Source organism: Entelurus aequoreus, linkage group LG08, assembly GCF_033978785.1.
Source record: "Entelurus aequoreus isolate RoL-2023_Sb linkage group LG08, RoL_Eaeq_v1.1, whole genome shotgun sequence".
NCBI classification, from domain to species: Eukaryota; Metazoa; Chordata; class Actinopteri; order Syngnathiformes; family Syngnathidae; genus Entelurus; species Entelurus aequoreus.
Window position 1 is genome coordinate 27,321,331 of NC_084738.1, and position 14,834 is coordinate 27,336,164.

Genomic DNA, 14,834 nt, shown 5'->3' on the forward strand with positions numbered 1-14,834 from the left:
ACTCAGTGGCCACAGCAAGATCAGATTGTTGACAATACTACTCTAGTATTGATATTTTTAGTTCATTTAACCATTGTTATGATTAAAATGCTTAATTTAGGGCAAAATGCTGTAGAATATTCTTAATTTGTTTTTTTTCCACATTTGAAGCGAAAACTGTAAATTATTTTTACCCCTCAAAATTCTACACAAACACACTTACTTTATGTATGATATTTTTTTCATATATTGAAAAAAAATAAATGTTCCATGTTTTTATCATAGCAACACAGTTGTGTGTTGAATTCAGAGAGAAAAAATGTATATACCGGTATTCCATTTTGGAATAAAGGCATGAAAAAGGGAAGCGCTGTGACTACTTTGAGGATGCACGGTCACACTTGCATCCTGTGGCATTTGGGAACTGACAGCTACAATTCCTTTCATAAATGATGATGTAATAATAACTGACAGCTGTTACATCACCGGCTGTGAAATGTAGTCAGGAACTTTTAGATTTATAATTAACAGACAACGTCTCTCACTTCAAGGCTCATTATTTGTCTCCATAAGAGTAACACGTTTAAATAATTAGATCATTACACGGTCAAGTGAATAATATGCAAATGTGCATGAGAAAAATACATAACATATACAATGCAATATAAATTGCCACATATGCGCTCACACAAATGTAGGGCTCTTTTTCATCCTTTGAACTTTGTGTTTATTCTGCTACCCTCCAGCCAGGATTTGTCCAACTTCCTTTTAAACTCCAATCAGGCAGAAGCACAAGCACACGCGCGCACACACACACGCACACACTCACAGTTATACTTTAATGGGTTGCTACTAAATCATGACTCCTCTTCACTCCCTTGCACTTCTTGCTAGTTTAAATGCCAATATTGATTTTAAATACATGTATCATTTCCTGAACCTTCAAAATGAAAAACCAGTATTGGAAACATCATCTTGCTTTTATTTTAAGTGCTGGAATTTAACTACATGAGTCTTACACACTAACAATAGATTCAGATTCACTGTTTAAGCATCTAAATGTCAAAGAATATAATCCAAGACTCCTGTGCGGTACTTCCTGCATTAAATGACAAACACATCAAGTGGCCTAAGCTTTATGCAGGGTTGGACTACTCACACATCTTGGAACTCCTCCAGTGTCTTCTGAGGTGTGAATACATGTAATAGGCCGATTATCTGTTGAGAAAAGCGGATAAAGCATTATAATGGCATCTAAAAAGGTTGCACAAGTCTAAGCAATTATCAATACCAGCTAGTCATTTTGTCCATGCCTGGTGCAGCAGTACTGAGAAGCAGTGTGTATAATACAATACAAGTTACATTTGCATGAAAGTCTGCCATCTAAACATTCGGTATAACATTCTTTGTAGGGCTGAAGCTATCGATTAGTTTAGTAATCTATCAATTAGTTTGTTCGATTAATCAAGTAATTGGATATAAAACACTTTATAGCCTCAATGTGTATTTTAGGGGGAATACTGGTAGTTGAAATACAAAAATGTTTTTGCTTGCCATAACCTTCATTACCTCTGTTCCATTTACCTTATATCTTACTTTTGTACCTTCTTTTACCATTTATTTACCTTCTGTTTGCCTTCTTGTACCTTTTTATCTTTTTATTTACCTCCTTTTTACCTTTTAGTCAACTTGCATTTACCTTCTATCTACCTTTAATTTACTTTTTTAACTTTGATTTACCTTCTCTTTACTTTATTTTACATTGTATTAACCTTTTAATTACCATTCTCATTACCTTGTTTTTAATTTGTTGTACCAAGCGGTAGAAAATGGATGGATGGATTTTACAGTAATCTAAATAAAATGGAAATAAAACCTACATTCTTGTGGTTGACACATTTCATCAGCACCAGTTCTCTGTAGGCTCGTTTCGCATGAGTTTGATTCTGAAAGGGTCGGCTCAGCTTCTTGATGGCGACGTTCCTTTCCAAGTTGTGGTCGTAAGCTGAACTGGAGGTGAAAATACAAAACAAAAGGTTCAGGCAAGGAATTCTATCAAATTGCAACGGTTTAACAGAAGTTGCAGCCAAACTCATAGGAAAGTCATATCAAGAGTCCTTGTGGCCTAGAGGCTCTACAAATCCCATTTGCTCCTGTTGTAGAGGATTTTGGTTGGCTTGTGCCTTTAAAGTGTTCCATAAATATGAGCTAAAAATAGCCTCTAGCCTGTGAAATGAAAAGCAGTAACATGTTGCAACAACTCTAAAAGCAAAAAGAAGAGATAATGTTATCAAACACACATCACATGTAGTCGTTTTTATCTATGACATCCTAAAAGCCGTAAGTGGGCGAGATATCATGTTTGAAACACTTTGGAAAGTTAGCTCCCTCCAAGCATTTGCGCAAAGGTTGCTGGTCATGTTATGATTTTTAATCTACATTTAAAACACCTAATTGTGGCCTACATAGCCTGCAATGGCAGTGCTCCGATCAGAATTATGCATAAATTTTGCTTGACAGACCCATCGAAAAAGAGCTGTTTTGGGGGGCGATATCCAGGCCCCGCCCCGTCACGCTGACTACAACTGCGTCCAGGCCCGGTCAGCCATTTTTGTAGTGTTTGAGTCTGATACACTTCCCACAAGGGAATGAAAAATATCATACATTAAAATTATATTATACTTTTTATTAGAAATGGCAACAGCAAAATATTTTGTACATGTGCGAGCAAGATTCTGATTGGGAGGGAGAGGAAAGCGAAAAGGACGAAACAAAACCAAGGCTTAAAATGAAAAAATCTAAAAGGTATGTTTATTAGCTTTCTCATTCACATCAAATCAAACTGTATTTATAAAGATCTTTTTTTACAGACCTAAAAACAATGCCCCCATAATAATGACGCTGATGATGGTGTTCAGACGTTAATATTCCTTGCTACTCCACGTAAATATTGGCTATTTTTGTTTGTTGTATTATTTCTATGTTGCTTTATCAATACAGAAAGAATGAACAGCATAGATTATTGCTTCTGAACACTGTGTTCCTTGTTTTCCGCCACATCAGTCATTTGAAATGATACATGTTTGTCAAAAGTCTGTACATTACATTCACCCTTTGCCATCGCTTTGTTTCTAGAAACACACATGTGACCAACGGGTCAACTATCTGATGCATTCTTTATTAAGAGGACATGCGTCAATAGTCACGCGTGCCTAGGCAAAATGTGTTTAATCTGATCATAATTCGGATTAGAATGTTCCTGTGCACATGGGACCCTGAAAAAAATGATGTGATTATGATGTGGATATTCATGCATCACACCTAAATCGGAATTCTTTACTTTGACATGCGCAGCACCATACCATAAACAGAAATATATGTTATTGCTTGTGTTATGGCGCCATCTTTTGGACGAGTTCGCTCACTGCAAGTGCTGAAAAAGCAGTGACTTTCGCTGTAAACAAACATGGCTTTGTGCATATCTGCTTGTCCGACACTGTATCTGTAATTTTTCCTTCTTTTCACTACTTTTGTTTTTGTTAGTCTCGTATTTAGAGCAATAAACTCAACAGTATTTAACGCTACTTATGTACATTTTGAATAGGGGAATACAGCAACAAGACAATCGCCTTATTTCGAGACTATTTAATTTAGTACCCCCTCCACCACCAAAGTATAGCGGACGTCCAAGACATGCGCAGTAAGGATAATTTCAACCCAAATTTCGGATGATGTGTTTTCATGCGCTACAATCCGAATGACTCACGGCATTAACCACCCGTCGCGATCGGAATGAAATTTCGACCGGGTCAGAATATTCCGAATGGCCTGTTTACATTTTAATCCAAATAAATGTGTCCATGTGCACATAGAGTTGTGGTCAAAAGTTGACATACACTTTTGAAGGACATATTGTCATGGCTGTCTTGAATTTCAAATAATTTCTACAGCTCTTATTTTTTTGTGATAGAGTGATTGGAGCACATACTTGTTGGTCACAAAAAACATTCATGAAGTTTGGTTCTTTTATGAATTTATTATGGGTCTACTGAAAATGTGACCAAATCTGCTGGGTCAAAAGTATACATACAGCAGTGTTAATATTTGGTTACATGTCCCTTGGCAAGTTTCACTGCAATAAGGAGCTTTTGGTAGCATCCACAAGCTCCTGGCAACCTTCTGGTTTAATTTTTGACAAAATTGGTGCAGTTCAGCTAAATTTGTTGGTTTTCTGACATCGACTTGTTTCTTCAGCATTGTCCACATGTTCTCAATGGGGTTTAAGTCAGGACTTCTAGTCTGATTTAACTATTCCTTTACCACTTTTGACATGTGTTTTGGGTCATTGTCCGGTTGGAACACCCAACTGCGCCCAAGACCCAACCTCCGGGCTGATGATTTTAGGTTGTCCTGAAGAATTTAGAGGTAATCCTCCTTTTTCATTGTCCCATTTACTCTCTGTAAGCACCAGTTCCATTAGCAGCAAAACAGGCCCAGAGCATAATACTACCACCACCATGCTTGACAGTAGGAATGGTGTTCTAGGGATTAAAGGCCTTACTTTTTCTCCTCCAAACATATTGCTGGGTATTGTGGCCAAACAGCTCGATTTTTGTTTCATCTGACCACAGAACTTTCCTCCAGAAGGTCTTATCTTTGTCCATGTGATCAGCAGCAAACTTTAGACAAGCCTTAAAGTGTCGCTTCTGGAGCAAGGGCTTCCTTCTTTCATGGTAGTCTCTCAGTCAATGGTGATGCAAAATACGCTTGACTGTGGATACTGACACCTGTGTTCCAGCAGCTTCCAATTCATTGCAGACCTTCTATTTGGTGGTTCTCGTTTGACTCTTGATCATCCTGACCAAGTTTCTCTCAGCAGCAGGTGAAAGCTTAGCAGCGCAGCTCGGTTGGTAGAGCGGCCATGCCAGCAATCTGAGGGTTCCAGGTTCAATCCCCCCTTCTGCCATCGTAGTCACAGCTGTTGTGTCCTTGGGCAAGACACTTCACCCACTTGCTCCCAGTGCCACCCACACTAGGGATGATGTTCGAAATCGGTTCTCCCGGTTGTTCGATAACAAAAGAACCTATTCCATGGACTCAAATCCCTTTTTGAGAACCGGTTCCCGTTATCGAGGCCACAATAGTAAAGAAAAAGAGTTGGTTCTTTATTCGAATCCCTGGGAACGAATCCCTTCCCACGTACAGGAAATGCCCTGTGGGACCTGCAATGTTATGTCCATTTGATTGTAGACTCTTACACCTAGTGGCGATATGAAAATACTACGCGTCATTAGTTTGGGCACTTCCGGGTTGAGACAATTGAGAAGTAGCCCAGTTGTGTTAGCTCTTACAAGCCTTGGAAAAGATAAGTCTGTAAGTAAACTGTTCAACTTATTTATGTAACTCAATATTAAGGTGGAAAGTGTTTAAGTTTGATACTAAGATGTTTATTGAAAAACGATTTTTGTGCACTGTTTCAATGGATGTTTTGAGGACTTAAAATGTGCTTCCATCTGTTGAAAAGCTCTATGGAGATGATGATTTCATTTTCCAACATGATCTGGCACCTGCCCACAGTGCCAAAACCACCAGTAACTGGTGTACTGACCATGGCATTACTGTCCTGAGCAATGCCACAGGCTGATTGCCTCCATGCCACGCCGCCTAGTGGTTAGAGTGTCCGCCCTGAGATCGGTAGGTTGGAGTTCAAATCCCAGCCGAGTCATACCAAAGACTATAAAAATGGGACCTATTACCTCCCTGCTTGGCACTCAGCATCAAGGGTTGGAATTGGGGGTTAAATCACCAAAATGATTCCCGGGCGCGGCGCCGCTGCTGCCCACTGCTCCCCAAGGGGATGGGTCAAATGCAGAGGACAAATTTCACCACACCTAGTGTTTGTGTGACAATCATTGGTACTTTAACTTTAACTTTAACATTGATGCAGTAATCCGTGCATAAGGATTCCCAACCAAGTACTGAGTGCATTAATTGACATTTTCAAATGTTTGATTTTGTTTTGCTGTTATAAATCTTTTTTTTTACTTGGTCTGAGGAAATATTCTAATTTTTTGAGATGGGATTTTTGAGTTTTCTTAAGCTGTATGCCATAATCAGCAATATTAAAATAATAAAAGGCTTGCAATATTTCAGTTGATGTGTAATGAATCCAGAATGTATGACTTTTTTTATTTTTTTTAATTGCATTACAGATAATAAAGAACTTTATCACAATATTCTAATTTTCTGAGACAGTCCTGTACAGATGCGCCCGGCAGAGAACAAGGTACGGGAGAAGCAGGGGACAGCCAGCCATCAAACCAGCGAGAGACAACACCCCGCATGGGCAGAATGGCGGTACACGTCCCACCCCCAGGAAACCCAGAGACTCCCCGCAGCCGGACGAGAAGACCACCCCAATACACGAGCAACTGGGCCCCCACGAGCCCAACCCCACCCCCCACTGCACAGCATGGGGCCACAGGATCCACCCCAACGATGGTGGATCCTGCCCCCGAGGGAAAAAGAAGAAAAGGGGCAAGAAAAAAAAAAAAACAAGGAAAAAAGATCACAGATACACTGCTGACACACCAGGTCACTACCCCAGCAGCTGGCCGCCTTGCAACGCTGCAAAATACAATGCAGCTGCCACGATGGAAGCACGGAGACTAGACCCAGCAGGCAAACCAAAACGGGCATCCGGAAGGGGTGGACGGCGGGACCCAGGGCCCCCAGAGACGCAGCCCGGCTGCAGTAGCCTGAGACACCTTTTTGAGCACATTCAACAATACCGTGATAATAATGATAACCGTGCAGGGTTTTTCTCTTAATGTATTTGATTGTGGCAGTGCGCCATGGCAACAAATTCTCCACCACACTTAACAAAATAAAGTAAGATAATGTATTGTAGCGCTCAGAAGACACACAAAGTCAGACGCTCTTTTATAGCTTTTGTCAACGGGCCCAATGCCAACAAGTATTTACGCCGTGCACACACGGCTGTCTCCGTGTTTCACTCCGAGACACACTACATTTCCTCATTCTCCGCCGATACGGTGTGTTCAGACCATAGGAAAATGAGCATCATAACACACTAACATACACATCAACACAAGCACGTAGTTTTGGTATGAATGGATATATATTAGGGGTGTAACGGTACGTGTATTTGTATTTAACCGTTTCGGTACGGGGGTTCCGGTTCGGTGGCGTACCGAACGAGTTTCCACACGAACATATTAAGTATTAAGCAGAGCAGTTAAAGTCTTAACAAGCTGCTCTGCTTTCTGCCTCTGTCTCTGTCAGTCTCCTACACAGCACCCAGCATTGTCCCACCCACACAACCATCTGATTGGTTACAACCTTAACGGTAACAGCCAATCAGCAGTGCGTATTCAGAGCGGTAACAGCAAATCAGCAGTGCGTATTCAGAGCGCATGGAATCAGTGCTTCTGCAGTGGGGTTAGCAGATAGGTGTCTAGCAGGTGAGCATCAGGCAGCGGACTCTCCCCAAATTAAAATAAACACCTCCCAGTCAACTACTAGTAACATCACTATGAGCCCGTTAAAAAGTTCTAGAAAAAAACTGCAGCTCAGCTCGCTCACAGTCCTGGCTTGAGGTGACGGCTAATTAGCTTTTAGCGTAACGTTAGCTCATTTTGCGGTGTGTGTGTGTGTTAGTTCATTGTGCGGTGTGTGTGTGTGTGTGTGTGTGTGTGTGTGTGTTAGCTCATTGTGCGGTGTGTGTGTGTGTGTGTGTGTGTGTTAGCTCATTGTGCGGTGTGTGTGTGTGTGTGTGTGTGTGTGTGTGTGTGTGTGTGTGTGTGTGTGTGTGTGTGTGTGTGTGTGTGTGTGTGTGTGTGTGTGTGTGTGTGATCATTAGTAATGTAGCAGCCTAGTTTTGAATGGCAGGGTCCCCGCTATCACATGTTGATAAAAATATAACATTTACATAATAAAAATCAACTACAGGCTTCCCAAATACTGTAATAAATTAAGCATGATGAGTTGACTTGAAACTGTTTAATGTTGCACTTTTTATATGTAGAAGAAAAGTTGTGTCATTGTATTTAATCTGAGCAACAACTTGAGGCAGTTTAATGTTGATTAAAGTGGGCAGAATTATTATAGTGTTCCCAATGTTAAAAGGATAAAGCCATTGTTTACAAATTTGGTAAATAAATAACCAAAAAATGTATATTTTGTTGTTTTCTTACTGTACCGAAAATTAACCGAACCGTGACCTCTAAACCGAGGTACGTACTGAACCGAAATTTTTGTGTACCGTTACACCCCTAATATATATAGTTTAATATTTGCGCACTATTGACTAGTGATGCAATCGAAAATTTGGCTGCAAAAAAGGACGTATTTGGATCACAGAAAAAGCTCTGCCGAAACCAAATGTGATGACGTAAGCCATACGCACAGGTTTGTCTGTGTCCGCGCTGTGGACGTACTTTAATATATTTGAGAAATACCCGCGGACAGTGAGCTTCACAATTTAAGATGACACTTGCGGCTTTTAATGAGAGAAAGGCTCCCAGTAGCGCGAAGCAAGTGTGACGTCAGGCGCTCTGCAGCTCAAGTCACTTTTCGTCGCTGACATGAAGCAACAGAAGTAAAGAGTCTCTAAACACAATTACAGTCCCAAATAACACCAGAAATAGATGTTAGATTTGTTGCCAGTCGTTTTTATCAAAGAAAGTGTGACTAAAAGGATTGGAGAAATCTAAATAAATAAATAAATAAAAAGAATCTCAACAATGTACATTGTACAATAAGCAACAACAATTAAAAAAACAAAAAACAACGATATTATGTAAGACAAAATATAGTTAATACAACACTTAACAGATTGGTTTTGAATGTATAATCACATTTTGTTTCCTTTTTAAAGAATATACGCATCATATCAAATCATGTGATGGCTTGTTATTGACCACGCTCCTAACCACGCCCCCACCGCCACAGGTATTTTGGCAATTTAGGGGAAACCCTACATGTGCATTGGTAGACTGACCGTTCAAACAGACATTGTTTTTAGAAATTGTGGGAAAGAAACCACAAAAACATTTGATAATTGAATTTTCCAACTGTTTAACCTCAGGTAATCCCAAACAATAATATAAAATGTCAAGAATAGAGTTGACTCACCAGACAATTCCCTGTGCTCCGGATCCGATGGGTCTGAGGTTCTGGTAACGCTTTAAAACCATAAAAGTTGAGTCTCCCACATCTATACTGTAGTACTCTTTCTCACGCTTATTCCGGTTCATGGTTTAACCTTGGACAATGTGGGAATGCGCATCCAAGTGGGGGGTTTAGGCTCAACACCTGCAGACAAAGAACATATAAAAAAATGGTGTGACTGATTCTTATTGTCAGCAATGGAAATAATGTGAATCTATATGAAACTGGGTGATGCACAGTAATTTATCGTTGTCTTGAATTATTTTGGTTCCCCTTCTTTTTGTATTTGACTTTATTAAATGGATGGAGCAGGAAGGGATGAGTTGAGTTGAGTTGAGTTTGAGTTTATTTCGAACATGCAAGCATACACACATGATACATCACAATTTCCAGTTTCACTTTTCAACATGTTGAAAGAAAGAAAGAAAAAAAAAAATGAAGACAGAGGGGAAAATTGCAGGGACAAGAATGAGATAAAACAGCGAGACAACAACATCAGCAAATACGATATGTAAAAATATGATACGAAAAATAATAGCAAAGAACCAGTTAGTAAAGTAGATTGTAATAACACAGAAATGACAATAAACATTATTGCACTACAAATGGAGCAATAAAATCACCAACAGAAATAGCACTTGATCCATCCATCCATCCATTGTGTACCGCTTGTCCCTTACGGGGTCGCAGAGGGTGCTGGAGCCTCTCTCAGCTGCATTCTAATAATTACCTTAATTATCAACAATATAATTGTTTCAAACGCAACAATACATATATGAAATGAAAACTTGAATTATAAAAGAAAGCATGTAAACGGAGGGGAAGAAAGAGAAGCGAACTATATTAACCTTGTAGATTGTTATCAGGATTCCGCCTACATGGAAACGATGGTGGCGCAACGCCACGGCAAAATTACTGCCGCCACACCTTCAAAATATGTATTTTTCTTTTTATCTTTCTTTTTATCTTCTTTTTATTAAAACACTTTTTGACATGAAAACAAATTTAAGTGATATATCGTATGAATGGATATACTGTAAATAGTCTACTATTAACGTACTATTGGCTATAATAAGTTTGAAAAACAGCTCCAATATCATAAAAACGTCATTGTTTTATTTTGAAAAAAAAAACTACTGCTGGTCGCGCACCTAAACAAGCTGACACCCGGCAAAAGTAAGGAGAGAAAGTTGAAGAGAAAGGTATTTTAAACTAATTAATGCATTTCTTGTTCAACCCAGTGTAAAGGCAAGGCAAGGCAACTTTATTTGTAAAGCGCTTTTCATACACAAGGCAGAATCAAAGTGCTTCACAGACAACAAAGTGAAATGAAAGAAAACTACTATAAATCTTTTGACATTACAGACAATAACGTCTAACTTTACACCGTGTGCGTCTTTGAACCTCAGTTTGGACATCATTGTGTGGAGTGTGCACTTGTGCCCGTGAGTGTGTGGGTTTTCTCCGGGCACTTCAATTTCCTTCCACATTCCAAAAATATGCATGTTAGCTTTATTGGAAACTGTAAATTGTCCATATATATGAATGTTAGTGTGAATGATTGTGTCTGTCCCTGTGATTGACCATGCTAATTTGAGTTAGCTTGTCTATGAGCTAGTCAATTGTATGTTAGCATTAAGCTGGCGGTTTTAAAGCTCAACTTTCATCTTGCACAATTTTACTGCTTTTTTCAGTTTATTCCAAATTATAATATCTATCTAACGTAATTCCTACATGTACAGTGTGTGCACTTCATGTGTATATATAATGTACTTTATTTAGTGTGGTTAGTTTCAAAGTCACTTCATTGTGAAGAATATCAACAAAAGACCCAAAGTTACTATTTTTCTAAATGTAACTCAAAGGACTGTTTACATATTTGGAAAACTAAATTATAACATTCAAGCAGGGCAGAATATAGTGTAGCCTGTGTTACCTTTTACAATAAGCAATAATTGCAACTGCATTAAACAAGAAGAGCACAGTCTCCCAAGTCAAATTCCTTGTGTTAAAGCTGATTGTGATTCTGATATGAGAAAAAAAAAAAAAAGTATTATTATTAATGGTATTATCAATAACTAATAATAATATTTGTTTCAAATATACATAAACAATTTTTTTTAGCCTTTTTAAAGAAAATATATCGACAATTGCAAATCAAAATTATAATGTCATATATGATAATGTCATATTGACCACACCCCCACCGCCACATATATAGTGGCAAATCTAGGGGAAACCCTGGTTATAGTAAAAATAAGTTGTCTTGAATTCTAATATGCCAACAATTATATGCTTCTACTGATCCTCCTACTTGGCAGTTATTACAAAACAATATGGTGCTTTGTAGCACCAAAGCACGATTCAATCACTGTCCAAAAAACAGGACAAGTGCTTGCTATCCAACAAACTGGGAAAGTTTTTATTATATCCCATATACTTGTAAAGTCAATTATTGTTTTCACACCATTTCAATGGTAAATCTACTTATTGAACACATTTAAACACAGGCATAGACTCAAGCAGTCATACACTAGCGAGGTTTAATGTTACCTTCAGAATCAGATCATACAACATTGAGAGTGTTGTGCATGCACTACATGTGAAGGCCAGGGGTCAAGGCAAAGGCGCAATGAGCTGGGAAAAGGGGAAGTAGGAGGTTAGCTCCAATGCATGTGCCTGTAGAGGAAGGATCATTAGATGGATTTGGAACATTGTGTTGAGGAGTTAGGCTTTATAGTTGGATGTTTCTCAGACCATGAACTGACCAGATCATCATTTCTGAGAGTAGTGATTGGACCAACCCTTCCTTCTTTCTGTATCAATTAGACTTCAAACATTTATTCTACTTTCTGTTTCTGCGTTAACATGTTTGGTCTAGCCTTTTATATTATTATATAAATGAGAGGGACTTGTCTTTTTTATCAAACAAACTAAATAGCCTAATGGTATTCATCTTATTTACATGTCATTTTGTCAGTTTAGTTTTCCCTGCAGTGCTAACAAACAACCTTGATCAAAATAGCCTTTGTATATGGACTAGGGATGTCACGGTATGAACATTTCTTATCACGGTTATTGTGACCAAAATGATCACGGTTATTATTATCGCGGTATTTTTAATGGCCTCAAAATTTTCTAAAAGTATTTATACTGAAATCATTTAACCAAGTGTTTTTCAAAAAACACAAACACATTCAAAATGTATATATGTACCTCAAGTAGAAAGTTGAATGTGCATATGGAACCAACACAAGCATTATAAACAAAGTAATGAGGCAGAAACAAAATAATACTATAAATAGATACAAATAAATGTGAACCTTTCGCAAGATGGCACCCTTATGGACAAAAGACGTAACTGCACTCTTTGTTCATATAGATAAAAATAGTGTTCATATATGAGGTCGAGTCTTATACATAGAACTGCACGATTATGGTCAAAATAATAATTAAGATTAGTTTTATCAATATTGAAATCACGATTAACATTGAATACAGGCGATTTAGATGCACTTTTTTTTTTTAAATAAAGCAATGAACAACGTTTTTCTGATATTTGAGCTGTTTTTCAAACTTATTATAGCTAACAGTACATAAATAATAAACTATATACGGCAGAGGTGCCCACACTTACAGGGTCACGGGGGTGCTGGAGCCTATCCCAGCTGCACACAGGAGGAAAGGGTACACACTGGACAAGTCACCACCTCATCACAGGGCCAACACAGATAGACAGACAACATTCACACTCACATTCACACACTAGGGACGATTTAGTGTTGCAAATCAACCTATCCCCAGGTGCATGTCTTTGGAGGTGGGAGGAAGCCGGACTACCCGGAGGGAACCCACGCAGTCACGGGGAGAACATGCAAACTCCACACAGAAAGATCCCGAGCCCAGGAGTTTCGTATTGTGAGGCACACGTACTAACCCCTGTTCCACCGTGCTGCCCTGTATGTATGTATGTATGTATGTATGTATGTATGTATATATATATATATATATATATATATATATATATATATATATATATATATATATATATATATATATATATATATATATATATATATATATATATATATATATATATTAGGGCTGCAACAACTAATCCATTAAATCGATTATAAAAATAGTTGGCGATTAATTTAGTCATCGATTCGTTGGATCTATTCTATGCCCAGAGGCAATTTTTATTTTTTATAAACCTTTGTTTATAAACTGCAACATGTACAAACATTTTATTTATATATATATATATATATATATATATATATATATATATATATATATATATATATATATATATATATATATATATATATATATATATATATTAATATTAGGGCTGCAACTAACGATTAATTTGATAGTCGATTAATCTGTCGATTATTACTTCGATTGATCGATTAATAATCGGATAAAAGAGACAAACTACATTTCTATCCTTTCCAGTATTTAATTGGGAAAAAAAACAGCATACTGGCACCATACTTATTTTATTATTGTTTCTCAGCTGTTTGTAAATGTTGCAGTTTATATATAAAGGTTTATTTAAATAAAAAAAACCTCTGCGCATGCGCATAGCATAGATCCAACGAATCGATGACTAAATTATTTGGCAACTATTTTAATAATCGATTAGTTGTTGCAGCCCTAATATATATATATATATATATATATATATATATATATATATATATATATATATATATATATATATATATATATATATATATATATATATATATATATATATATATATATATATATATATATATATATATTATATTATATTATGTATGTATTTATTTATGAAACAGACATTTTTTTTAACATGTGTTTAATAAAAATACAGGCATGTTTAACACATATAGATTCCTTTCTTTCATGAAGACAAGAATATAAGTTGATGATGTATTACCTGATTCTTAAGACTTGCAATGATTGGAATCAGAGATAATTTACAGTAGTACTGGTTACTTTTATTGTGAAGACAGGAACTGTGCGGTCAGTCTTTAGGCTTTTGACAGCAGGTTCGGTGCGAAAGTCCGTTAAATTAAAAAGTGTTTCTCGCCTTCCTGACGGTCATTTTTTAATTAATATTGAGTTCGCAGCTGCCAGCATCATCCTTGGGTGCCGCAAATGTCAATCAAGTGACAAAAGTGACGTCATAGTGAAGATTGATAATCGTAAATTTTTAGATCTATTTTTTTAATGCCTGGCAGGCAATCAACTGACACACCCTTTGCAATCGACCGGTAGCTCGTGATCGACGTAATGGGCACCCCTGATATACGGTATATTCATTCATATAATACGTCACTTAATTTTGTTTTCATGTTAAAAAAAAAAGTTCATGGGGAAAAAAAAGAATGCATAAACTTATTTTGAAGGAGTAATCTTGGCATGACGTTGCGCCACGATCGTTTACATGTAGGGGAAACCCTACTTCTACTCGCTCACTGCGGTGAAAGCCGCTGGCTGTTCAGTTTAAAACTACTTTTCAGCCACCCAGCCACTACACTACAGTAGCTTAGTCTACACAGGCTATGGGCAGAGGCACTTTTAAACAGAGTTGTAGTTAAATATTTGACACACCAAGCAAGCAGCAGAGAGGAGCTGTCGTTACCTTCTGTGCTAAGTCGCTAACAGAA

At 37.6% G+C, this 14,834-nt stretch overlaps 1 protein-coding gene across 4 annotated transcripts in view; it reads right to left on the reverse strand.

The window, feature by feature from the left end:
- Window positions 1-14,834, reverse strand: part of mapk8b (mitogen-activated protein kinase 8b) — a 43,477-nt gene that overhangs the window by 23,371 nt on the left and 5,272 nt on the right. For all 4 annotated transcript variants that reach the window (XM_062056129.1, XM_062056126.1, XM_062056131.1 and 1 more), the window contains exons 2-4: window positions 9,136-9,315; window positions 1,860-1,989; window positions 1,139-1,197 (exon numbers count right to left, since the gene is read on the reverse strand). In XM_062056129.1, the coding sequence (XP_061912113.1) occupies window positions 1,139-1,197; window positions 1,860-1,989; window positions 9,136-9,257 (311 nt within the window). In that variant the 5' untranslated portion in view covers window positions 9,258-9,315. The remainder of the gene's footprint in view (window positions 1-1,138; window positions 1,198-1,859; window positions 1,990-9,135; window positions 9,316-14,834) is intronic.